General features: G+C 42.0%; 1 protein-coding gene across 3 annotated transcripts in view; it reads left to right on the forward strand.

Annotated features, from left to right (window-relative positions):
* ASMTL (acetylserotonin O-methyltransferase like) overlaps nt 1-25,672 on the forward strand; it is a 107,900-nt gene that overhangs the window by 34,746 nt on the left and 47,482 nt on the right. For all 3 annotated transcript variants that reach the window (XM_073616415.1, XM_073616417.1, XM_073616416.1), the window contains 6 exons: nt 2,511-2,642; nt 4,544-4,591; nt 8,118-8,182; nt 8,378-8,442; nt 11,597-11,705; nt 21,142-21,550. In XM_073616415.1, coding sequence (XP_073472516.1) covers nt 2,511-2,642; nt 4,544-4,591; nt 8,118-8,182; nt 8,378-8,442; nt 11,597-11,705; nt 21,142-21,550 — 828 coding nt within the window. The remainder of the gene's footprint in view (nt 1-2,510; nt 2,643-4,543; nt 4,592-8,117; nt 8,183-8,377; nt 8,443-11,596; nt 11,706-21,141; nt 21,551-25,672) is intronic.

The following is a 25,672-nucleotide window of genomic DNA, read 5'->3' on the forward strand; positions in this document are numbered from 1 at the left end:
GAAGGCCTGTAAATGCTGCACAGTGCTAAGCATACCACACTACTAAGCACACTATGGGGTTGATTTACTAAAGGCAAATCCACTCTGCACTGCAAGTGCACTTGGAAGTGCAGTCACTGTAAATCTGAGGGGAAGATCTAAAATATGGGGAAGCTCTGCTGATTTTATCATCCAATCCTGTACAAGCAAAAATGCTGCACTTCCAAGTAGTTGTAGTGCAAAGTGGATTTGCCTTTAGTAAATAAACCCTTATGGTCACTACCTTGCTTGCTGGGAGGGGAAACACTCTCACAGGCTTTACAGGTAGAGCTCCAAGGAAACCAGAAGTTCACATGGGTAAACATCCCTCCCTCACATATTCGTTCCTGTTTTTGTTCGTTGGCGAAATTTGGAATTGATTTTTGTAATATTTTTCGTAAATTGACAAAGACGTGGGGTAATTTTCGTTTACCCGATGACATGGGAATCCTCTCATGTACTCCAGACCATGTAAGGGAAACCATCACAAAGCGGACATCCCATTTATTAAAAACAAATGGAATGTCACTCACATATTATTGCACTGTGTCCTATCACTAGGAAAGATCTGCCAGCTGTATGGTGTATAAGCACGGCTGCTGCTCCGTGGGTTCTGGAGCCAGCGTGCGTTCCAGTCGGCAGAAGTGACAAAAACTTAACCAAAGAGCCCGCTCTACGCGTTTCGTCATCTAGACATCATCAGGAATAAAAAAGCCTGACCTGTTTTGCTTATTTCTCTGCTGTAACCCCATTAATAACAACATAACGAGCCTTTGAAGATTAACTGTATTTCATTTCCACCTATGGAGTGGCTACACTTCCTTGCAGGTTCTCCCTGGAGACCCAGGCTCTGGTAAGACCACTCCATGCTATGCTCAGGGCACACATGTGCTTTTTAGACAATACACAAGAAATCATGGGACATGTAGTTTGAAGCATCAGATTCAATCCACTTGTATATGGTGCACTCCCTGATCGGAAGTTCAAGGAAGTACAATGAAGAGGGATACAATTTGGAGATCTTCTAAAAGAGAAGTATATAACTAGTTATGTGGCGCTAGAGGCAATACACTGAGAGCTTAAGGAAGAATTCCAGGTCACCCTCCAGGCACATTGATGTCACGCTCTCCACCCCTTTCAGTTAGAGAATGCTTTGTATTCATTGAGACAATGCAAAGCATTTTCTAAATGGTGCCTATGTCAAGCAGGCAACCTCCTGTATTTACAATGCAGCAGGGCAGCCACTCGACAGGGGACTCAGAGGCTATTTCAGATCACTATTGTATCATGTTATAGTGATTTCCAGAATCCAGAGGGAACATATAGATTATAGTATATGCTTAGTTACATTGGTCCTAGGTGGACTATGTAAAAACATCCATGCCTGGTATTCTTTTTTAATAATGCTTTAACCACCTTAGCCCTGGAAGGATTTGCCCCCTATTGACCAGGCCATTTTTTGCGATACAGCACTGCATCTCTTTAACTGACAATTGCACGGCCGTGAGATGCTGTACCGAAACAAAATTAACGTCCTTTTTGTACCCACAAATAAAGCTTTGTCTTGGTGGTATTTGATCACCTCTGCGGTTCTTACTTTTTGCGCTATATACAAAAAAAGACCAACAATTTAAAAAAATATATATATATTTTTTTACTTTCTGCTATAATACATATAAAAAAAAAAAAATATATATATATATATATATATATATATATTTATATATTATGCATCAGTTTAGGCTGATATATATTCTTCTACATATTTTTGGTACAAAAAAATCGCAATATGCATATATTGATTGGTTTGCGCAAAGGTTATTGCATCTACAAACTATCGGGATAGATTTAGGGACTTTTATTTATTTTTATTGTTTTTTCTGGTAATGGCAGCGATCTGCGATTTTTAGCGGGACTGCAGCGGGCAAATCTGACCCCAAATGACCCCAAATGGGGACCAGTAACATTATTACATTGTTCAGTGCTATAAAAATGACACTGGAAGGAGAGGGGTTAACACTAGGGGGCAATCAAGGGGTTAAGTGTGTTCCCTGGGTGTGTTCTAACTGTTGGGGGGATGGGCTTACTGGAACATGACAGATCACTGTTCCTGATCACTGAACAGTATATCTCTGTCATGTCATCTGGCAGAATGGGGAATCGCTTTGTTTACATAGGCAGTTCCCCGTTCTGCCTCTCCTCACCGCGATCGTGGGTCGCCGGCGAACACTGAGTCCGCGGGAGCCGCGGAGCGTGCTTGCGCACCCGTTATCCTCCTTGCACGGACCGATGTACAGGTGCGTCGGTTCGCGCAGGAGAGCCGATTTGCCGCAGTATATCTTCGTGAGCTGGTTGGCAAGTGGTTAATATTTTCCATAGGAATGGTTTACATTAATGATTTTGTGGATTAAATGTTTTGTCTTGTAACGGAATGACATATGTTGGTTTTAAAATACACATTATTTTTCCCTTCCCATTTCTGCTATACACAGGGTCTTCGGTTTGAAGTGGTTCCATCATGGTTCAAAGAAACTCTTGATAAGTCTTTGTTTTCTGCTCCACAAGAATATGCTGTTGAAACTGCCAAGCAAAAGGCACTGGAAGTTGCAAGGAGAATGCACATGGTTGGTTTGGTGTTTTTTATTATTTTGTACTCGGGTAGAATGTAATAGTTTAACCACTTGACATCCGCGCTATTGCCGAATGACAGCCACAGAGCGGACCTGAATTCCCGGGAGGCTGTCATATGACAGCCTCCCCTGTGCGCGAACCCTGCAGGGCACGCGCCAAGCGCGCTGTGATCACCGAATAACTAAGACTCGGGTGATCACCGATCCAAGTAAGGGGCTGGTCTCGGCCCCTTACCATGTGATCAGCTGTCAGCCAATGACAGCTGATCACATAATGTAAACAAAAGATCGGTAATCCTTTTTCTTTTCTACTGACGCTGACAGCGTCAGTAGAAAAAAAAGCCGATCACCGGCTCAGATGCGATGGACATCGGACATCTGCCTCATCTGTGCTACCTAACAGTGCCACCTATCCGTGCCCACAAGTGCCAGCTATCCGTGCCCACAAGTGCCAGCTATCCGTGCCCACAAGTGCCAGCTATCCGTGCCCACAAGTGCCAGCTATCCGTGCCCACAAGTGCCAGCTATCCGTGCCCACAAGTGCCAGCTATCCGTGCCCACAAGTGCCAGCTATCCGTGCCCACAAGTGCCAGCTATCCGTGCCCACAAGTGCCAGCTATCCGTGCCCACAAGTGCCAGCTATCCATGCCCACAAGTGCCAGCTATCAATGCCCACCAGTAGTGCCACTATCAGTGTAACTGATCAGTGCCCATTATTGCCACCCATCAGTGCCTATCACTGCCGCCTATCAGTGCCACCTCATCAGCGTACATCAATGAAGGTGAAAAATTACCTGTTTTAAATTTTTTATAACAAAATATAAAAAAATATATATATATATATTTTTTTTACATTTACATACAAAATAAAAACCGCAGAGGTGATCAAATACCACCAAAAGAAAGCTCTATTTGTGGGGAAAAAATTATAAAAATTTAATTTGAGGACAGTGTTGTATGACCGCGCAAGTGTCATTCAAAGTGCGTCAGCACTGAAAACTGAAAATTGGTCTGGATAGGAGGGGGGTTTAAGTGCCCAGTAAGCAAGTGGTTAAAGGAAGCACTTCAGCATGGCTCTTGGCGCAGCTAAGGCTGCATTGCCAACTCCTGGAAACAGTTAGCATTAATCCGCGCTGGATTCTCTTTCTGGAAGACCAGTAAAAATCATAACCTCAGAATAGGAAAGTATAGACATCTTTTCTTTCACAGGGTAGTTTGAATATCCTTGGAATGGGAGTGGGAACAGGTTTAAGTAGTTTAAGTATGGTTAGGATTTGACTGGAATACTCCTTTAAAGCGGAGCTCCATCCAAAAGGGGAAGCTACGCTTTAAGCCCCCCCACCAGTTTGTGAAATTACACTATTGGGGGGGGTGTGGGAGTTGTACCTGATTTTGACAAGTACCCACTCCAGCCCTGACTGCTTAGGCGATCGGAATCGGCAGTTCTCCTCCTCCACTCCTCTATAGGGAATGGCACTTTTTTTTGGGGGGGAGAGCGGGTACTAGGTTTTGACAGTTCCATCCCTGCAGTCTTTTGGGACATGTGACAGGTCCTAGAAGACTGCAGGACCATTCACAATGCGCAGCAGGTACTCTGCTGTGACGCCGCAAGCTGTCACAGCCGGGTGACTATAGTTAAGATGTCGGGGACAGAGGACAAGAGGTAAATAAAGGGCCTAGGGTGAACTCATCGCGGGATCGTGTTCAACTTTGAAATGATTTCTATTTTATGTTTCCTGTTCTTTACTATTAACTAGAATAACTTTAAAATGCTTTTTCCTAAAAGAAAAAGGCAACACATTGTCATTTTTTAAGGTAGCATTGCTGTCACTAAACACACCATAAAGATTTATATTTTACTGTCATTACATTTTTTGTATCTTATTTATTTTTAGAAGCACCGCAAAACCCCAGATATTGTCATCGGAGCAGATACTATTGTGGTGAGTTGGCCATTAAATTAAAAATCTTTATTTTTTCAAATTGTTGTACTCAATAGGAGGTCTGTTTTGCTGAGCAGAGAGGTTATTGGTATACATTATATTTACTAAAAAAATCTTAATTCAGTGGGGAAATGTGAGTGCCAGACATCTTTACTCTTAAGTTGGAAAGAGTTTTTATTGCAGTCTGTATATTCATTGGGATATTTTTCTTTACTTTTATTCCTGGTGACCACACAGGATGTAAGGTGAATCCAACTAAAAGCTGCCATACGCATCCCTAATTTTATCTATTTCCTGCTGAATTAGTTGAAATTTAAGACATGCGTGGCCCTATTGGCACCACCAAGCTCAACAAAAGTCTATACTTCAGTTGATGTTTGTTGTAGAACCTGGGTGGAAAATTGTTGGCTAAACAGTTGCTGCGTCCAATCAAATGCAGGTGAAGTTTGGGAATTCTGACAACCGTGGGTGTCGACTGTTAACATACAGTAGACGGCAAGGGAGGTTGTCCTTCCACACGGTTTAGTGTGGATGGAGGAAGCTGTTGGATTTCTTGTGATCATCCCCGTGTTGAATGAAAGAAGTCTATGCGTATATGGCCAGCTGAATAGGTTCACAGGCACCAGTATAAAAACTGACAGACGTTCTAACTTTTATCAACCCTGCTAAACCAAAGGGCTTTTATCAATCCTGCTAGAGTAGAGTTCTACTACTGTCTGTGTTCATATTGAAGAGATTGTCCTCTCTGCCTGTCCTGGTGATTTCCAAAGATGTGAAATCTCTTCAGTGGAGTCACAGACAGCAATGAAATCCCGAGAGAGGTTCTGATTTCTACCCACTCTATCAAAAAGAAAAGAAATACGTTTTGCATATTGTGGGACTTTAGTTTTTACCAAGTGCCATATAATATAATTTACCCTGCACAGCCTCATTGTTCTTTAAATTTATCAATTGACTGCAGGGATTCACAGTTTTCCATACTTTTCTCCCATCTCTAATGCCCCGTACACACGGTCGGACATTGATCGGACATTCCGACAACAAAATCCATGGATTTTTTCCGACGGATGTTGGCTCAAACTTGTCTTGCATACACACGGTCACACAAAGTTGTCGGAAAATCCAATTGTTCTAAACGCGGTGACGTAAAACACGTACGTTGGGTCTATAAACAGGGCAGTAGCCAATAGCTTTCGTCTCTTAATTTATTCTGAGCATGCGTGGCACTTTGTGCGTCGGATTTGTGTACACACGATCGGAATTTCTGACAACGGATTTTGTTGTCGGAAAATTTTATAGCAAGCTCTCAAACTTTGTGTGTCGGAAATTTCCGATGGAAAATGTGTGATGGAGCCCACACACGGTCGGAATTTCTGACAACAAGGTCCTATCACACATTTTCCGTCGGAAAATCCGACCATGTGTACAGGGCATAACCTGCACAGTTTTTTGTTCTATGCTGTTTTCCTGACTGTATTATAACATATGGTGTCATAGTCAAATTACAGTTATTTTCTAATTTAAGGACTGGTTCACATGTTTGTATTTTTGGCGCATATATTGTATGTGCAATTTGTATGATAATGTGTGATGTAATTTTTGACTTATTTACACTTGTCTCAAATAGAAACCCCACTCAGTACCAAGTACTAGTGCATATCTCTGTGCTGCAGCATAACAAATGGAAAAAAAATCTATATTTTTGTGCATTTATGAGCTTTAAAGTGATACTAAAGTCTTGTGTGTTTTTGTTTTTTTTAAATAACAAACATATTATACTTACCTGCTTAGTGCAGTGGTTTTGCACAGAGCAGCCCAGATCCTCCTCTTCTCGGGTCCCTCTTCGGTGCTCCTGGCCCCTCCCTCCAGTTGAGTGCCCCCATAGCAAGCAGCTTGCTATGGGGGCACCCCAGCCGAGCCGCAGCTCTCTGTCCATTCAGACATGGAGCCATGGCCCGGCCCCCTCTCTCTCCACCTTGGCTCACTGATTTTGACAACAGTGGGAGCCAATGGCAGTTTGCTGCTGTCTCACCCAATGAGAACGGAGAGTCCTGGACAGCCGTCTCTCGTGCAACATCACAGAACGTGTACAGAACACCCCCCAGAAACATAATTTCCTGCATTTGTAATTGGCTTACTGATTTTCCCAGAAGTCTGCACTAAGATACAAATCAGATTTTTGGCATCCCTTGCAATAAAAATGTCAATTTAGGTGAGATACTCCCAATAGGAAATCACGTCTAAAGGAATGCAGACCTTGCAATTTTCCTTAATTAGAGCCCTGCAGGTGCAGCAGCTGATTGATAATTATGGAACCACTCCCATACAGACTCTCTTACCACATGGATACAGACAAATACACAGGGATTTCCTCAGAATAACAAAAGGTAGGACTCCGAAACAAAGTTTGTTAAAATCCTTGTGGAAATTCTGTGGAAATTCCAATTGGCAACAAAAAAGAAATGATACTATAAGCTGGCTATTAGGAGATGTATCATAGTTTACTTGGAGAAAACAAAAGACTGGAAAAAGCCATCAGTGATGTTTGTCGTCTTTTCCTGACCCAGCAAAGGCCACAAGGTCTCCAAAAGTACTATTGCTAGATGGATCAAAGAAGTCATAACACATGCTTATCAAACCCGGTACCTCCCAAGGGGGTCACAATCTATTCCTTTTATGAAAACAAAAAAACAATCTATTCCACCAGAGCTTGGACATCTTCATATGCAGAAAAAGCAGGAGTAACACCTGACCAGATCTGCAGGGCTGCAACATGGTCAAGTTTTAAAATTTTCGTGAGGCATTGCAGGTTAGACCCCCATATGCAGCCACAACCAATCTTTCAGTAGAAAGGACCTTTTAGGTTATGCCCCCCCTAATTCTTTCAGATGCTGTCCTAAAAGATTACTTGAGAAAAAAAGAGTTAATTACCTGGTAACCCCCCTTTTTTTTCTGGGTATCTTTCAGGGCAGCACAGCTACACTGCCCTAAGTCGTCCATGTGGTTGGTATTTGGTCATTTCTAAGTTATATGCTTTCATGTCAGATTTTTACCTGTTGTTCCATCTGTACTTTTGTAATACCGAGGCACAAGTATGTGTCACTTCTTTTTCAATAATGGTGCTGTCAGATGCTGCCCTGGAAGATTCCCAGAAAATAAATCAGATATCTAACTCTTCTTTTTTTTTTTCTTTTTTTTTTCATTTATATATTTTACACACATTCTACCCTAGAAGTTTTTGTAAGGAGGGTACCTTAGGTATTCTGCACAAAATGCATGACTAGTATTTTTTGCACACATTTTATGTGTTAGATTTGTTGTGGGATGTCAAATCTGCTGTTTGCGTGACGAAATGATGAAAACATATGGAATAAATATAATGGCACATATCTCATCCTACATATTATGTGCTGTTCCTCATGCATTTAACCACACCAGACATACAAAAGCGTGAACCAACCCTGACATGTGCATTTTTTTAAATGTATTTGCAATACATTATAATGACATGCTGCTTTTTCTACAGACACTAGAAGATGTGATCCTTGAAAAGCCTCTTGACAAACAAGACGCGTATAATATGTTATCAAGGTTGGCAACTCTTCTAGTAAATGGCTGAGTTCAAATGTGATTTCTGATTCAGAATATATTGTAAATTCTTGTGTGTCAGGTTGATGACATTTATGCAAATATTTAAACTGAAAATGCGTTCCTAAAAATCTTTTGTCTAATTTGAATGATAATGATAAAAGGAACACTGACAGTTGTTTTTCCAATTTCTTGTAGGTTGAGTGGCAAAGAACACAGCGTCTTTACAGGTGTAGCAATTGTTCACTGCAAAAGCGAAGAAAGTAATTATTTTTTCTTTTAAACTGTTGATGTTAAAGTGAGCTATAACAAAAAATTCTTCTCCATCCTAAGCATTCTGTGTCATATTTTCATAAGAGACAACGAAGAGGCTGCTCCAAGCGCTCACAATGCCTGATTAGGTGATGTGAGTTGGGCCTCTTTTACACAGGAGCTATTTGGTTTCAGCAGGAGATTCTAAAGGGATTCCCTGCTGAGTCAGATCAGAATGGTACATTTATGAAGTCTGTGTTCTGATTTTTTCCTTCACAGAAAAAATCGACTCATGTTATCCCTATAGGTGGGTGAATTTATGCGGACCTACTGTATATGCACCCACCTCTGGTCCATAAAATTTTAGACCTGGATGCAAGCTTTTCTATTTGGTCCAATGAACCTGAACAGACCTGGTGGTGTACAGATATAGGCGGATGCAAAACTGCTTACATCAGCCCACTCGTGGGGCTCTATTGCTGTCCATTGCTGTCAATTTTTTTGATCCATGTTATCACAGTTCAAAAAAGGAAAACACGGACTGCCTGTGTAAAAGGGACCTTAAAGGGGGATTAGAAATTAGGTAAGCCACTGACTGGCCAGCTATGTGCGAACACCACTCCCCCATACCACTGCAGCTGAAATCACATGAACAGTAGGATAGAAAGTATGTGGTTTGTGTTAAGGTCATCCTAAACACACACTGTTTAATTTACATTATTTCTTCTCTTTCTGTATGTGGAAGATGGCCACATGTTCATAATAAAAAAAAAAAAAAAAACAGCCTTTGGAATACAGAGTAAAAAATAATTTAATATCAATAAACTGTTTAAAATTGTCATACAAATATATATCTTAAATCAAATCTTTATTAATTTTTTTGGGCAGTAACATGGTGTGGGTGGATTTCTGTCAGTCACAGGCTGTGTCATGCCCCTCCAGCCTCCATTAATCTACATGTAATATCCCGTCACCATTGTGTTTAGCTTGTTAGTGGGTATGGAGAAGGAAGGAGGGTGTGGGTTGTCATTTACAACTGTGTATACACCCACATGTGTGACTTTATAGTCATATGGGCTGCTCAGATGTGATAGGGAGGAAATGCTCAGCATAGAAATTCACTGAAAACTGAGCATGTGCAGAGTTGCCACTACAGCTGCAAAATCCCTAGCTGAATTGGGGACATGAACAGAAGGAGAAGATAGACAGCAGGATCAACCAGTTTTTTTTTGCAGAATACAGAAAACTAATCTTATAGTGACTGAGTTTGAACAGCATGTAATACATCATGTATTGATTAGTTTTTTATCATGTGGATTTAGTGTCACTTTAAAGTCACGTCTAAAGTGGTTGTTGATTTTCAGTGACAATTGTTTCCTTGGGAGTGGCATCCAGTGGCCACAACACTCTTACAGGTTACATTGATGCTGCACTTAAGAGTGCTGAGCAGTCAATTCATGCCATAGGTACACTGCTTATTTCTTAATCTAAAGAAAGCTAACAAAGGCAGTGCATTTTGTGTTGCTTCAGCATTAGATAGGAGGGAATGGCTAAGCAACAGAAGCCCTAAGGATATAGAATTTGGCATGGAAGTGTACCTGTCCTTGTCCGCTTGAGTTCTGTTTGTAATCATTAGGGTACATTCACACTAGATATGGTGGGACTGCATTCGGTGGCTTTTCCAGCGCAGTCCCACCACATGAAAAGGCATAATGCCTTGTCTCCAGTGTGCTTAGTTGTGGTAGTGTGCACTGAAAAAAAAGTACTGCGCGCAGTACTTTTTTCCAGGGTAGTCCAGTGCGAGGCATTCCACTGCCTCGCGCAATGTGGCTAGCAATTGAACTTATAGCAGAGTTCCACCCAAAAATGGAACTTCCGTTTTAAGTGTCTGTGACCACATTTGGCATGTCATCTTTTTTTTGGAGAGGGGGGGTAACCTGTTTTTTAGAGGCACCCAGCTCCCACTTCCTCCCCTGGCACCGGAAGGAAGATCATCTCTCCCCCCTCCCTCCCTGCAATCTTCTGGGACACGTCACAGGTCCCAGAAGATTTCCCAGCCATTCACAGCATGTGGCTCACGCAGTGCGCGCCCGGCTTTAAAGCACCAGCCGGGCTCCCACAGTTAGAATGCCGGCGCCGCGGAGAGGAGGTGGAGAGGAGCGAGGCTTCATGTGCACTCATACCCTGTTTCCTCGAAAATAAGACCTAGCGTGATGGTCAGTGATGGCTGCAATATAAGCCCTACCCACCAAATAAGCCCTAGTTAAAGTCCTTGTAGGTCTTATTTTCAGGGTAGGGCTTATTTTTGGGGAAACAGGGTAGGGCTTATACTGCAGCCATCACCGACAATCACGCTAGGTCTTATTTTCGGGGAAACAGGGTAGCTGGACTGTGGGACAGGTAAGAGTTTGAGTATTTTTGTAGCTGCTGACATTTAAATGGGTGGAACTCCGCTTTATTGAAATGTCACAAGGATATTTCATTAAAGTTAATTTAAATAAAGAAGAGAAGGAGAACATCGGCATTGTGGCGATCCTGCCAGACCACACCTCACACCAGCTGCTACTTTTTTGTTTCTTTCTTTTTTGAATGAAACAGTAGATACAATGTTACTTTGTACCTCCTTTAGTGCCGGTTCACACAGGGGCGGCACGACTTGCAGGTCGCCTCACCGAGGCGACCTGCACACGACTTCAGCGGCGACTTGCAAAACGACTTCTGTATAGAAGTCAATGCAATTCGCCTGAAGTCGCCCCAAAAATACTACAGGAACCTTTTTCTAAGTCGGAGCGACTTGCGTCGCTCCTATTAGAACAGTTCCGTACTACAGATCGGGAGGCGAGTTGTCAAGCGGCTAGGTTGCCTGACAAGTCGCCCCTGTGGGAACCGGCACTTATTTTGCATGTGAATGATGTTGATAAACACTGTGTCAGACAACCTTTTTTTGACAGCAGCTGTCAGAGCTCCTATATTTACACACAAACTCTTGGATTTCATTTTAAGAGCTGGGAATTGCTGGCAATTGAGAGCAGGAAGCATCACAGGACAGGACGTGCTACACGCGTCCTGTGTACTTTGATGAAGTTTTTTGGGCATTATGAAGCATGTCCAGGGTCCTCAACTGTTTAATCAGTGTATTAATCTACCCACAATTGTTTTTTTCAGATAACCAGCTGGACACTGATATTATTGATTTTTATGAAGAAACCAAAGTCAAATTTGCTGACTTGTCAGAAGATCTTCTGTGGGAGTACATTGACAGTGGAGAGCCAATGTAGGTTCTTGTTTATGTCCAGCGCATTTGTCAAATGATTTATTTATTTTTTAAAGTGGTTGTAAAGGCAGAAGTTTTTTTTTTTTTGTTTTTTTTTTTTGTTTTTTTATCTTAATGCATTTTATGCATTAAAATAAAAAGCCTTCTGTGTGCAGCAACCCCCCTAATACTTACCTCAGCCTCGTCTCTATCCAGCGATGTCCACAAGTACTTCGGCCATCCAGGACTCTCCCTCCTGATTGGCTGAGACACAGCAGCTGCGCCATTGGCTCCCGCTCCTGTCATCAAACTCAGCCAATCAAGGGGGGGGGGGGGGGGTGTCAAACCACGGCTCTGTGTCTAAATGGATACACAGAGCTGCAGCTCAGTTCAGATGCCCCCTTGCACAGAGCAGGTAAGTAGCACATGTTTATTATTTTAATAAAAAAACAAGACTTTATAATTACTTTAAGGCCTCATGCACACTGGATGTTAAAATAACTGTATAAAAACGCCAGTAGCTTTGCAATGAGTTTTTCAATATTAATATAATATATTAATATCAATTTTTTTAGCGTTTTTCCATGTTAACGATTGATAACAGCCTATGTGTACAGGGACACATTGGATAACATGATAGGGAGTTTATTGACTGTAGAAAAAAACATCTGAAGCCAAAAACAGCCTCTGTAAAAAAACGTACAAAAACGTCCAGTGTGCATGAGGCCTAAGTATTTGATGTTTAGTAAGCTAGGTTGTTGCTAAAGCCAACAAAATATTTATTTTTAGAATACAGTGGTGAAGAGTTTCTCGCTCCCATTTTGCCCTGGTGACCATAGTCAAATTTCAAAATGTTTAGTTTGTTAGGACAGTTTGTCAGCTCATATAGTCAGAACAATTTGTTAGGGACGGAATGGCACCACCAAAGATAGGCTGGAGCTTTGGGTACAAGATAAGCCTGGACACATTCCATTGCCTTCCCACAGAACAGTCCTTGACATAAAATATTTACACATTCTTCCACTATCAGGGGGACCTATTTCCTGACACAGAAAGAATAACTATTAGCATTACTTTTTAGGCCTACAAGAGCCTAAATATGTGCCCTTTATTGAAATCAAGTTCAGTTCTTTGTAAGTATGCCCTTCACTTTTGTGCCCACTTAAAAAAAAAAGTGAACCATGGGAATGGTACCTTTTTAATTTCATTCATTAAGGCATTGATGACTTTAGATCTAAAGATAAACCTAGTTATCATATACATTATTCAGTTACTTAATAAGACGTGATCAATATCTATAAAAATATATAAATAAAACACGAAAAATCCAGAGACTTGTCATTGTGTCTTTGCAAATATGTTTTCTGTACTTGCACTGCTGGGATGTGATGTAGAGCTTCCTCACAGCCAGCAGGTGGAACTGTATGTCCTAATAATTTTTTTTTACCTTTTGTCGGCTAATATGTAGGCATTATGAATAAGACTTGGCAAACTAGGATTAATAACGTGGATAGCAATTATCCAACCTTCTCGTCATGTTTTTTTATGGATTTCACACAGGGTGATATCATTTTGTTCCCACAATCCTCAAACCTATAACAAAGGTTTCACGAGGTGATACATTTTTTATTCTCACAGTCTTTAAAGCGGAAGTAAACCCTTAGATTTAACAATTTCAAAAAACAGTTGCATTCCCCGCCCATGCCGGCAATGTACCTATCACATTAGTTGTGCTTTCAAACCATCCAATGGCTGCTGTCATAACTGATCACATGTGCAGCATCGTGGCAGTCGAAGATTAACCACTTCAGCCCCGGAAGGTTTAACCCACTTCCTGACCAGGCCATTTTATGCGATGCGGCACTGCATCGCTATAACTGACAATTGTACGGTCGTGCGACTCTGTTCTCAAATAAAATTGATGTCCTTTTTTTCCCACAGATAGAGCTTTCTTTTGGTGGTATTTGATCACCTCTTCGGTTTTTATTTTTTGCGCTATAAACAGAAAAGACCGACAATTAAAAAAAAAAAAAAAAACGTACTTTCTGCTATAATGCATATCTAAAAAAAAAAAAAAATGTAAAAAAACAAACTTCTTCATCAATTTAGGGCTATATATATTCTGCTACATATTTATGGTAAAAAAAAAAACCCAATAAGTGTATATTGATTGGTTTGTGCAAAAGTTATTGCGTCTACAAACTAAGGGATAGATTTAGAGACTTTTATTTTTTTTTTTACTGGTAATGGCGGCGATCTATGATTTTTAGTGGGACTGCGACATTGCGGCGGACAAATCTGACAATTTTTGTGGACCAGTGACACCAGTACAGTGATCAGTGCTAAAAAATGCACTGATCCTTGTATAAATGACACTGGCAGGGAAGGGGTGGTTAACACTAGGATCAAGGGGTTAAATTTGTTCCCTGGGAGGTGTTTCTAACTGGGGGTAGTGGATTCGCTGATGAAAATGAGATCGTGATTCAGCTTAGCTGAAACACAATCTTTCACTTTTCCTCCCTGACAGATCAGTGGTGTGCTTTGTTTACATCGGCACGCCGCTGATCCGTCTCTCCTGTGAGCAATCGGTGGCCGCCGGACCCGCTGATTGGCTCCTGCTGTGTCCATTCACAGCGGGAGCAACGCGCTGGCAGCACTTGCGCACCCCCCTAAACCACGTGCACAAAATCACATACAAGTACGTGGTTATGCGCACCCGGGTCCCCCTGCCGCAGTAAATGTACGTGGGGCGGTCCGGAAGCGGTTAAACAAATTGCAAGATGGCAGCTTCCTTGGCTGAAAATGATAGGAGGGCTTACTTCCACTTTAACCACTTGAAGTTCAAGGCTTTTCCGGCACTTTTTGTTTAGAAGGTTAAATCAGTGTATTTTGCTAGAAAACTACTTATTACCTTCAAACACTTTATTTTTATATATATATGTATATGTATATGTATATATATATATATATATATATATATATGTGTGTGTGTGTGTGTGGATATAGATATATATATATATATATATATGTATATATATGTATATATGTATATGTGTGTATATGTATATGTATATATATATATATATATATATATATATATATATATATATATCTCATTTAGCAGAGACCCTAGGGCAGTGATGGCAAACCTTGGCACCCCAGATGTTTTGGAACTACATTTCCCATTATCCCATTATGCTCATGCAGTTTAGTTGAGCATCATGGGAAATGTAGTTCCAAAACAGCTGGGGTGCCAATGTTTGCCATCACTGCCCTAGGAAATAAAATGGCAATTGTTGCAATTTTTTATGTCATATGGTATTTGCGCAGCAGTTTTTCAAATGCAATTTTTTGGGAAAAAATAAATTTTAATGAAATAAAAAACACAATATATACCCCAAACAGAGGTCATCTTGTGCTAGAATTATTGCTCTCACTTTACCGCTTGCGGCGATTGTGCGACATGTGTTGTGCGAGCACCATTTACATATTCATGTGCGACTTGCATATGCGTTTGCTTCTGCACGCGAGCATGGCGCGATGGAGACGCTTTACTTTTTTTTTTTCTCTTATTTATTTATTTTTTAAACTCTCCCTTTTTAATTTTTCAATTTTTTTTATTACTTTTATTCCTATTACAAAGACTATAAACATCCCCTGTAATAGAAGTAGGATGACATGACAGGTCCTCTTTATGGAGAGATCTGGGGTCAAAAAGACCCCAAACCTCTCCTTTTTTTACCTTTTCTTTTTAATTTTTTTTTTTTTTTAGCAATAAAAAAGAAAAATTGAACTTTTTGCTGTAAAAAAAAAAAAGTTTACTTCTACCCTCTGTCTGCTCTATCCTGGTTCTCTGTCTATCTATCACAGCGCTCCTTCAGTGTCACAAACAACTCTGTCTCCTCTTCTCCATTGCACCTTTCTGTGGGGGTCCCCCAAGGCTCTGTTCTTGGACCCCTTCTCTTCTCTATCTACACCTCCTCCCTTGGTCACTTGATAACTGCCCACGGCTTCCAATACCTCTTATACGCCGATGACACCCAAATCTATCTGTCTACTCCTCGCCTCACTCCTTCAGTCTCCTCTCGCATTACTAACTGACATATCAGCATGGATGTCGCACCACTTCCTTAAACTTAAACGAAATCTATTAATATCCCCCCCCCCCCCCCGTGCCCCCCTCCATTACTTTTCCATCAAAATCAACAATGCAACCATCAGTCCCTTCCCTCATGCCAGGGTACTAGGTGTAATCTAGACTCTGACTTTTCATTTCAGCCTCAAATCCAATCGTTGTTAAAAGTTTGTAGAATTCACCTCCATAACATCTCTAAAATTTGCCCCTTTTTAACAAATGAAACCACCAAGCTCCTCATTCACTCCCTTGTTATCTCTCACCTTGACTATTGCAACTCCCTTCTCATTGGCCTGCCTCTCCATAGGCTATCCCCTCTTCAGTCTATCATGAATGCTGCTGCCAGACTTATCCACCTTACCAACCGCTCAGTGTCTGTCAACCCTCTCCTCCAATCCCTACACTGGCTCCCAATCACCCAGCGAATTAAATTCAAAATACTAACCACTACATACAAAACCATTTGTAACTCTGCCCCGAGTTACATCACCAATCTTGTCTCCAAATATCACACAAATCCTCCGCTCCGCTCTTCTCAAGACCTCCTACTCTCAAGCTCTCTCATCTCCTCCTCTCATGCTCGTCTCCAGGATTTCTCCAGAGCCTCTCCCATCCTCTGGAACTCGCTACCTCCACCTGTCTGGCTAGCCCCTACTCTTGCTACCCTTAGGCGATCCCCGAAAACTCTTCAGGAAAGCCTATCACATCTCCAAATAATCTTTTACCACTTCCATCAGCTCATTCCCCACAGTTACAACCTTTTGTACCACCTGCCCCACCCTATTAGATTTTAAGCTCTTCTGAGCAGGGCCCTCTTAATCATCTTGTATTTTATTGTTTTATAACTGTATTGTCTCCCTTTTATATTGTAAAGCGCTGCGTAAACTGTTGGCGCTATATAAATCATGTATAATATTAATACCCTGGACCGGAAGTGACGTCCTCCAAGGCCATAGATGCGATTAAAGAGAGCTTTAAATAGAGAGCCAGCCGCCGGCTGAAAAGAACATTAACGGTGTTATGGCTGATATCTTCAGCCATTATCCGGATAAAGCACTTGTAAACCGCAACATTATATGTATGTATGTATTGCATTCAGCAAGTGGTTAAAGTGGATGTAAACCCTCACATATACCCAGTGAAGTGAACAGCCTCAGATGATACACAGAGATTAAACAAATCTCCCTACATAAGTTTTACATGTGTATCTGCTGTCTTCAGCTTTCTACATTCTTTAGAAAGTTCACATGTTACAAATCTTTCTTCCTCATTCAGTAGTGAGTGTAGAGTCTGGACTTTAGCTGATTGGAGGAAAGGCACCCACCTCTCGTCCACATAGGCAGAGGAAGAAAGGAACACGCAGAGCTGTATTATGAAGAGACAAGCTCTCTGCTTATCTACCTCTATGCACCCTCCCTGACACATTTTCAGCTGCTGTTATCTCAGAGAACTTGTTAGATGTGACACTGCTGATAACAGAGGGAGGAACAGAGCAGCAGAAAGACATGGGACATAGTGCTTTGGAGGGAGATAAGTAAACACTACAGATATATGTGCCTAGGTCAAATTTCATGAATGGAGTTTACAAACACTTTAAGCTTGATTTTCAAAATATTTCTTACCTTTTTCTAGTTGTTTCTTTGGAGCAGGTTTATACATAGGACTCTATAGCAGCTTGTATTGTTCAGAATAGCTTGCAATGTGCAGTTGAGGGACAGACTGAGGGACAGTTTTATTTTTAAAGCACATACACAACATACAATGTACCTCCCAAGCCTTGAGATCAGTAAAAGCAGCGTTAATTATAGTAAACCTAACTCCCCAGTCCCCTCCTTAACATTGTTTAAAATAACAAACATGTCATACTTACCTCCACTGTGCAGTTCGTTTTGCACAGAGTGACCCCAATCCTCCTCGTCTAGGGTCCCTCAGCGGCAATCCTGGCTCCTCACTGCATCAACTGTCCACATTGGAGAAGCGCTCTCCTTGGTGGACACCCGTGCAGGCGCGCTCCCAAGGCCTGCATCTGTGTCCATTCACACAGAATGCAGGACTTGGCCCCGCCCCCGGCGCCGTTTCATTGGATTTGATTGACAGCAGCGGGAGCCAATGGCTGTCCTGCTGTCAATCTATCCAGTCAGGACACGAGACACCAGCTAGAGCTGGTATGCTCGTTCCTGGCCGAAGAATGACAACGTTCAGGTAATTAAAATGGGGGAGCTGGGGGGCCAGAGCACCACAGATGGTTTTTCAGCTTAATTCATAGAATGCAATAAGGTGAAAAAATATCAGGGTTTACAACCCCTATAACAAAAAATTTTCAGCATGTAAAAAGGTTAGCAGCAATTACATTTTTTTTTTTTCCTAAGTTATGCTATGTGGTTGGGAATATGCACAGATGGAGGTAAACACTGTCATTCTTTGTTCTGAAAAGTATGAGATCAATGTTTTTAGTTTTCTTTTTAAACATGCTTTCTTATAGACCCCAGATGTCGCCAAAAAGAGGACCTGTCATGCATTATTTCTATCACAAGGGATATTTACATTTCTTGTGTATTTCTAGGAATAAAAGTGATTAAAAAAAAAAAAAAGGGACTGTGTGAACAAAAAAAAAAATGTATACAGTTTGAGAGCATTTATATGGTTTGAGAGCGTTTTGTAAGACAAGCAAAATTTTTAAATAAATTTTGACTTGATATACAAGTAGCATCATGTCACAACTGAGTATAAAAGAGAAGAGAGGCGCCTCGAAGTGTAGCAATATGGTTACCTTTAATGAAGGTACAACATTTAGCAACTCACATAGTTGATGATTAAACAGGCACATCTAAGTATGTAGGCATACGGGGTAAAGCTGTATACATAGACCATCCTCTGCACCGCCATCATTGTCATCCCTTCCACTCTGTACTCCATGAGCGCTTCAAACCTCACTTTCAAATCGTTCTACTGCAGGGTAGTCTTCCTGGTCAAGATTCCAGTCTGACAGCGGTGAGAGACAGTGGTGTGGAGGATGGTCTATGTGGACAGCTTTTCCCCTGGAAGGCCTGCATACTTAGATGTGCCTGTTTTAATCATCAACCATGCGAGTTGCTAAATGTTGTATTTTTATTAAATGTTACCATATTGCTACACTTAGAGGCTCCTCTCTTCTCTTTTATACTCTGTAGCTCCTGCTGGATTTTGCTTCCAATCCCCTTGTGGAGGCTTCCATTTGTGGATGGACATTTTATGGTTACACAACCTATCACATTGCTATAATATTTTTATATGGACTATAAACTGAAGGACTTATAAATGAATGGTTGTGGAACAAATCATTTAAGTTTTAATTATTTCTTATAGGAAACTTCACTTTGATATACAAGTGCTTTGGATTACAAGCATGTTTCTGGAACGAATTATGCTCGCAATCCAAGGTTTTACTATAATAATTTTTTTTTTAAAGCTCTCCTGTATATGTAACTCGCACGCACATATGTAAACGGTGTCTGCACCACACAGGTGAGGTGTTGCTGCAAACGTTATAGCGAGAACAATAATTCTGGTGCTGGACCTCCTCTGTAACTCTAAACTGGTAACCTGTAAAAAACTTTATGGAGATTTTTAAGTATCAGAGTTTGTCGCTTTTCCACTAGTGCGAGCAATGTTAAAGCGTGACATGTTAGGTATTTGTTTACTCACCATGCCATCATCTTTAAGATTTTACAAAAAAAGCTGGTTATATATTATGCTTTTGTTTTTTTAGTATTAAAATTCATTAAAGTAACTTTTTTCCCCAATAATTGCATTTGAAATAGCACTGTGCAAATACCATGTGACATAAAATTGTAACACCCACCACTAGGGCCTCTATTAAAAATATATATGATGTTTGGGGGTTTTGAGTAATTTTTTAGCAAAAAAAAGATGATTTTTGCATGTAGGAGGCAGAATTGGCCAGGGCTGGGAGTACTTAGTTCCTACAGTTCTTAAACCTATAGCAGAGACTTACTGGATGCCACCAGCGTTGGTGTGTTTCTGCACAATTATGATTTGACCAAAGTACTTTCAGAAACTGATGTGAAGAATTCTTGGTACTGTATAAAAAGGTAGTAGGTAATGTCTGCATTTTAAAGTGTTTGTAAAGTCAGAAGATTTTTTTTATCTTAATATATATATTATATGCATTAAGATAAAAAAACCTTCTGTGCGCAGCAACACCCCCTAATACAGTGGTACCTCGGTTACTTAATTCCTGAAACGACTCCGGTCGCGAATCAAATTGGTTGTGAACCGAGGCAAATTTTCCCATAGGGTTCAATGTAAATCAGGTTAATCTGTTCTGAACTTTGCAAAAAAAAAGGATTTTAAACATACATTACATACAGTCTTTTACATTAAGCGGACCTCTTTCATATGTATATGAATATGTATATATATCTAAAAAGAAAGAAAAAAAATATAGCTCCTCTTTAATCCTTGTTTTAAACAATCCCAAACCCCAATTGAAATGATTAATCTAGGGGCCAGAAAACCGCACCGTGCATCCAGAAAAAGATCATCTGAAGGCATGATAAAGTTGTAGAATTGTGAACTGTTTTTTCCATGATTCCCAATCAAGTGAGCTCACCCTCATGGTAGTCAGGGGCAGAAACCCCTATCTGAGTGGATTGGTTCTCCTAAGACTCTCATCTTGCACTGCTCTTCTCAGTATAAACGTGTCAGAGCAGGGAAGATGGCCGTGCCTCGTGTTCGTAAACCGAATCGGAGTTCGTGAACCAAAGCAAATTTTTGTGAACTCTTCTGTTTGCGAACCGAGTTGATTGTGAACAGAAGCGTTCGTGAACCGAGGTATCGCTGTACGTTACCTGAGCCCCATCTCTCTCCACCGATGTCCACAAGTGACTCGGCCTTCTGGGGTTCTCCTCCTGTTTGGCATAGACACAGCAACGGCTCCATTGGCTCCCACTACTGTCAATCAAAGTCAGCTGGCCAGTCAGGAGAGAGAGGGGGTAGGACCGAACCAGGGCTCCGGAGCCCCATGAATGGTCACACGGAGCTGTGACTCGGCTTGGGTGCCCCCATAGCACTCAACAGGAGGGAGGGGCAGTGTGGGACCTGAGAAGAGGAGGATCTGGGCTGCTCTGTGCAAATCCACTACACAGGGCAGGTAAGTATAACATGTTTGTTATTTTTAGAGAAAAAAAAAAAACAAGACTTTACAATCACTTTAAGCGTTGCTAATCAGTTTACAGAACTACAGTAATAATTTCTGCTACAAATGTTACTATTCCATGTTACTTTAGAAAATTGTTTAGCAATTTTTTTTTTTTTTTCCAGGGATAAAGCAGGCGGCTATGGAATTCAGTCTCTTGGAGGAATGTTAGTAGAAAGTGTACATGGAGACTTTTTGAATGTAGTTGGTTTTCCACTGAACCACTTCTGCAAAAAGCTTGCAGAGATTTACTATCCACCCTCCAAACAATCCATACATAGGATAAAGCATGACTCCATTCCATATGTAGAGAGCTTTGAGAACCTCAGTGATGTGGAGAAAGACTGCTCCTCTCCCAGTAAGAATACTGACATAAAGAAGGCAAGGAAGGATTGTAGTAGTAACACTTGTAATTCTGGGCCCTCTTTACAACCTACATCAATTATTCTAAATGGAGTTGAAGAAAAGCCAAAAACCGCTGTTCAGCTCCCCTCAAAAATTACCGAACTGCTGGATGGCTTTAAAGCATCAAAGGTATGTGATTTAAAACAAAAAAAAAAAACCACACACACATATATATATATACCGTATTTATCGGCGTATAACACGCACCCTAATTTAGGAGGGAATTTTAAGGAAAAAAAAACTTTTAGGAGGGAAGTTGAAGGGAAAAAAACTTACATTTAAATGCCCATCATTGCAGCCTTGCCCCAGTGCAGCCTTGCCCCAGTGCAGCCTTGTCAGTGCAGCCTTGTCAGTGCAGCCTTGTCAGTGCAGCCTTGTCAGTGCAGCCTTGTCAGCGCAGCCTTGTCAGCGCAGCCTTGTCAGCGCAGCTTGCCCCAGTCCAGCCTTGCCCCAGTCCAGCCTTGCAGCTCGCTGAGCTTCAAAATCGCCGACCGTGATTTGAAAATGGCGCCGCCGGCGCCGAAATACACAGAGCCGGTCCTCGGCTCTTCTCGGCGGCTCTCGTTCACTTTCGGCTCCACTCGGGATGGGCGTGACGGTGAGCGGAGCTATCCGAACCTAGCCGAGTACACTCGGCTAGATTCGGGCGGCGCTCGAGTGAAGCCGAAAGTGGCCGAGAAGAGCCGAGGACCGGCACTGTGTATTTCGGCGCTGGCGGCGCCATTTTCAAATCGCGGTCGGCGATTTTTTAGATCTGACAGTGGGGGATCACAGGGGATCGGCGTATAACACGCACCTGCGATTTACCCCTGATTTTAAGGGGGAAAAAAGTGCGTGTTATACGCCGATAAATACGGTGTGTATATATATATATATATATATATATATATATATATTGTCTGCAAACAAAAAAAACTTTAGCTTTTACAACCATTTTAAGTCGCACTTTAATGCACAATGGTGTCTGTTAATGTGTATTTTGACATGCGATTTCCTTTGAGATCACATCCTGTGTGTAGGGAAGACATATTTGGAAAATTTTTGTGTAGATTTTTCTCCATTTTTGTGTAAACAGTGTGTCTACTACAGCACCCCCTAATCATTGTGATCGTGCTAGCTGGTCAGGGCAAGTTTAGGGTGAGGTTATGGTCAAGGTCAGGTTAGTCAGGGTGAGTTTAGTTTTTTGGTCAGGGTGAGGTTAGAGTTGGGGTCAGAGTCAGGTTGGGATTAAGATCAGGGTGAGTTTAGTTACATAGTAAGGTTGAAAAAAGTCCATCCAGTTCAACCTGAGTGAGTGTGCGTGTCTACAATTGTCCCTATCCCTGTACATTGTGTCTCATTAAGATGCTCATCTATTATATTATTATTTATTTAAGGTACCCATATAACGCCGTCAATTTACGCAGCACTCCACACATACATCGCACACATTCACATCGGTCCCTATCCTTAAGGAGCCCACAATCCAAGGTCCCCAACTCCTATTCATATACTAGGGGCAGTTTTGGACAGAAGCCAATTAACCTACCGGCATATCTTTGGATTGTAGTGTTGGGGTCAAGATCAGGTTAGGGTCGAGGTTAGGGTGAGGTAAGAGTTAGGGTCAGAGTCAGGTTGGAATTAAGATCAGGGTGAATTTAGTGTTGGGGTCAAGACCAGGTTAAGGTCAGGGTGAGGTAACCGTAAGGGTCAGTCGGGTCAGGGTCAGGTTAGGTTTAGGCTTGTGAGGGAAAATAAGTAATAAAGCAAACTTTTTTTCATCCTTTACTTGTGCTACGTTGACATGCATTTTACATGTGTTCACTTGCGTTAATGCAACACAGGTCAACGCAGTGTTGTGTGAACAGGACCTAAGCAAATTAGCGACAAAGGCTGCCTATCACTTAGCAAAGTCTCTGCGACAAGTTTACAGTGTATTTGCAACACGTGCTTCTGAATTTCTGGGCAGCCAACTTAGACAGATTTGTTACTGAAAATGAGCCTTTTACTCTAAACAGACACATAATTAAGAAGTAGTCAGGGTTGAGTTTCATTCTGCTGCAGTGTGATTTTAGAACAGCCAAAGGAGGAATTTATGACTCAAGCTCTAATCTTGTAACCTTGGATGATCTGCCTCACTGCTCCTGTTGAGCATTGCCTTGCAATGAGACAAAATTGATAAATGTTCCAAGCTGAGTGTGTGTTGTAATTCTGTATAGCTGGTCTTCTCATCCTGGAACTCCTGCATGTCAGCTCAGATTTTTAAGGTCACACCCCTACCTTGGTGACTGGACAATGGAGGAGCTGTAGGACTCCAAGAACATTCCGCTGCTCACCAAGGGACATTTATCAAGCAAATTAATGATACAAATGGAAATTAGTCTGCCTCTCGGAGTCACTTAGTGCTAGGAACCCCAAATTTGGTGTGCCAACCCAGTGGAACACTACAACATATCCCTGGTTCCTAGCACCAAGTGGCCCCGAGATATGGGGCCGCAAAGTCAGTTTGGAAAATGTCATTCTCTGCTGCAGAAAAGTGACATTTTCCTAACCGACTTTGGGGCCCCGTATCTCGGGGCCACTTGATGTTAGGAACCCCAGCTATATGTAGTATTGTTGTATATGTAGTAGTGCTAGTTCCACTGGGTTTGCACACCAAATTTGGGGTTCCTAGCACCAAGTGGCCCTGAGATACGGGGCACCAAAGTCGGTCAACTGTGTCCATCTGCAAGAATGTCATTTCGGGACCCTTTGGGTCCAGAGACCCCAAACTTTGGCTGCAGCTAGGGGGCATCTAGGAACCCTTAACTACCAAGGTTGGGGGACCTATGGCTGCAAATGAGCACAGTGAGGCATGCAAATGGGCATAGTGAGGCTGCAAATGGGTATCGTTGACCCTCTTTTCCACTTACAGTAGCTGCACATTTTTCACCCTGGGCTTATACTCGAGTCAATAAGTTTTCCCAGTTTTTTGTGGTAAAATTAGGTGCCACAGCTTATATTCGGGTCTGCTTATACTCGAGTATATATGGTAATAGATGGAAAGTTGAAAAAATGACTGAAGGTCCGCTTTAAAGTGGAACCGTAGTCAGAATATTAAGTCCTGATAGATCTCTTTATACTGTCCCTTTTGCAGGTATAGCTATGTAAAACATTCTATGCATTAAGGTGAAAAACCTTCTGTGCTGAAAAATCCTCCCCCCCCCAAAGCCCCTCCTTCTACTTACCTGAGCCCAATCAGATTCAGCGACGTGCACGAAAGCAGCGGCTCTCACCGCTGTCTCCCTCCTCCCAGGGCAGATTGATAGCAGTGGGAATCTTAGGCTCCTTCTGTCAATCTAATGCTGTGCCGAGTAAGTGGGGGGGACGGGGCCGAGCCACCTGCTCTGTGTCAATGGACAAAGACAGGGTGGCTCGGGAGTGAGCATGCATGGGTGCCCCCATGGAAAGCAGCTTTCCATGGGGCACTTGCCAAAAAGGAGGAGATAACCCAGAAGAAGAGGATCAGGGCTGCTCTGTGCAAAACCATTGCACAGAGCAAGTAAATACAAAATGTTTATTTTAATTTTTAAAAAAAATTAAGCTTTAATGTTTTAAAAATAAGTGCCAGTAATCCCTGTTCTGCACAGCCTCAGTTCTCCTCCCTCTTCACTGATCCTGGCCCATGCCTCTGGTCAGTGCCCCCGCAGCAAGCAGCTTGTTATGGGGACACCCAAGCCGAGCCACAGCTCTCTGTGTCCATTCAGGTAACAGCTGTGGTTCAGCCCCGCCCCCTCTCCTGATTGGCTAACTGACTTTGACAGCAGCAGGTGCCAATGGCGGCGCTGCTGTGTCTCAGCCAATCGGGAGGGAGAGTCCCATATGGCTGAGACACTCGTGGAGATGGGGCCCAGGTAAGTATTGGGGGTGGGGGGCTGAGGGGAGCTGCTTCACACAGGCTTTTTATCTTAATGCATAGAAGGTACCCCCCTTTACAACCCCTTTAAAGCTTCTGTCAGCCTGTCTCTCTAGCTAAGCCAAGACCTACAGTCAAGTCTAGAAATGTACATTTCTTTATCGTACATCATGGGACACAGAGCCTTAAGTAATTACTTAATGGGTTATAGGCCACCTTCAGGTGATGGACACTGGTATACCCAATCCAGGAAGTTCACTCCCTATAAAACCCCTTCTCCTTCCAGGAGCACATCAGTTTTTTCGCCAGTGTCTAAGGTGTTGGTCACGAGTGAAGATGTGCTCTGAGGAGCTCCAGGAGGGAATCCATGCTGGATT

The sequence above is a fragment of the Aquarana catesbeiana genome, linkage group LG02 (assembly GCF_042186555.1).
Source record: "Aquarana catesbeiana isolate 2022-GZ linkage group LG02, ASM4218655v1, whole genome shotgun sequence".
In the NCBI taxonomy this organism is placed as follows: Eukaryota; Metazoa; Chordata; class Amphibia; order Anura; family Ranidae; genus Aquarana; species Aquarana catesbeiana.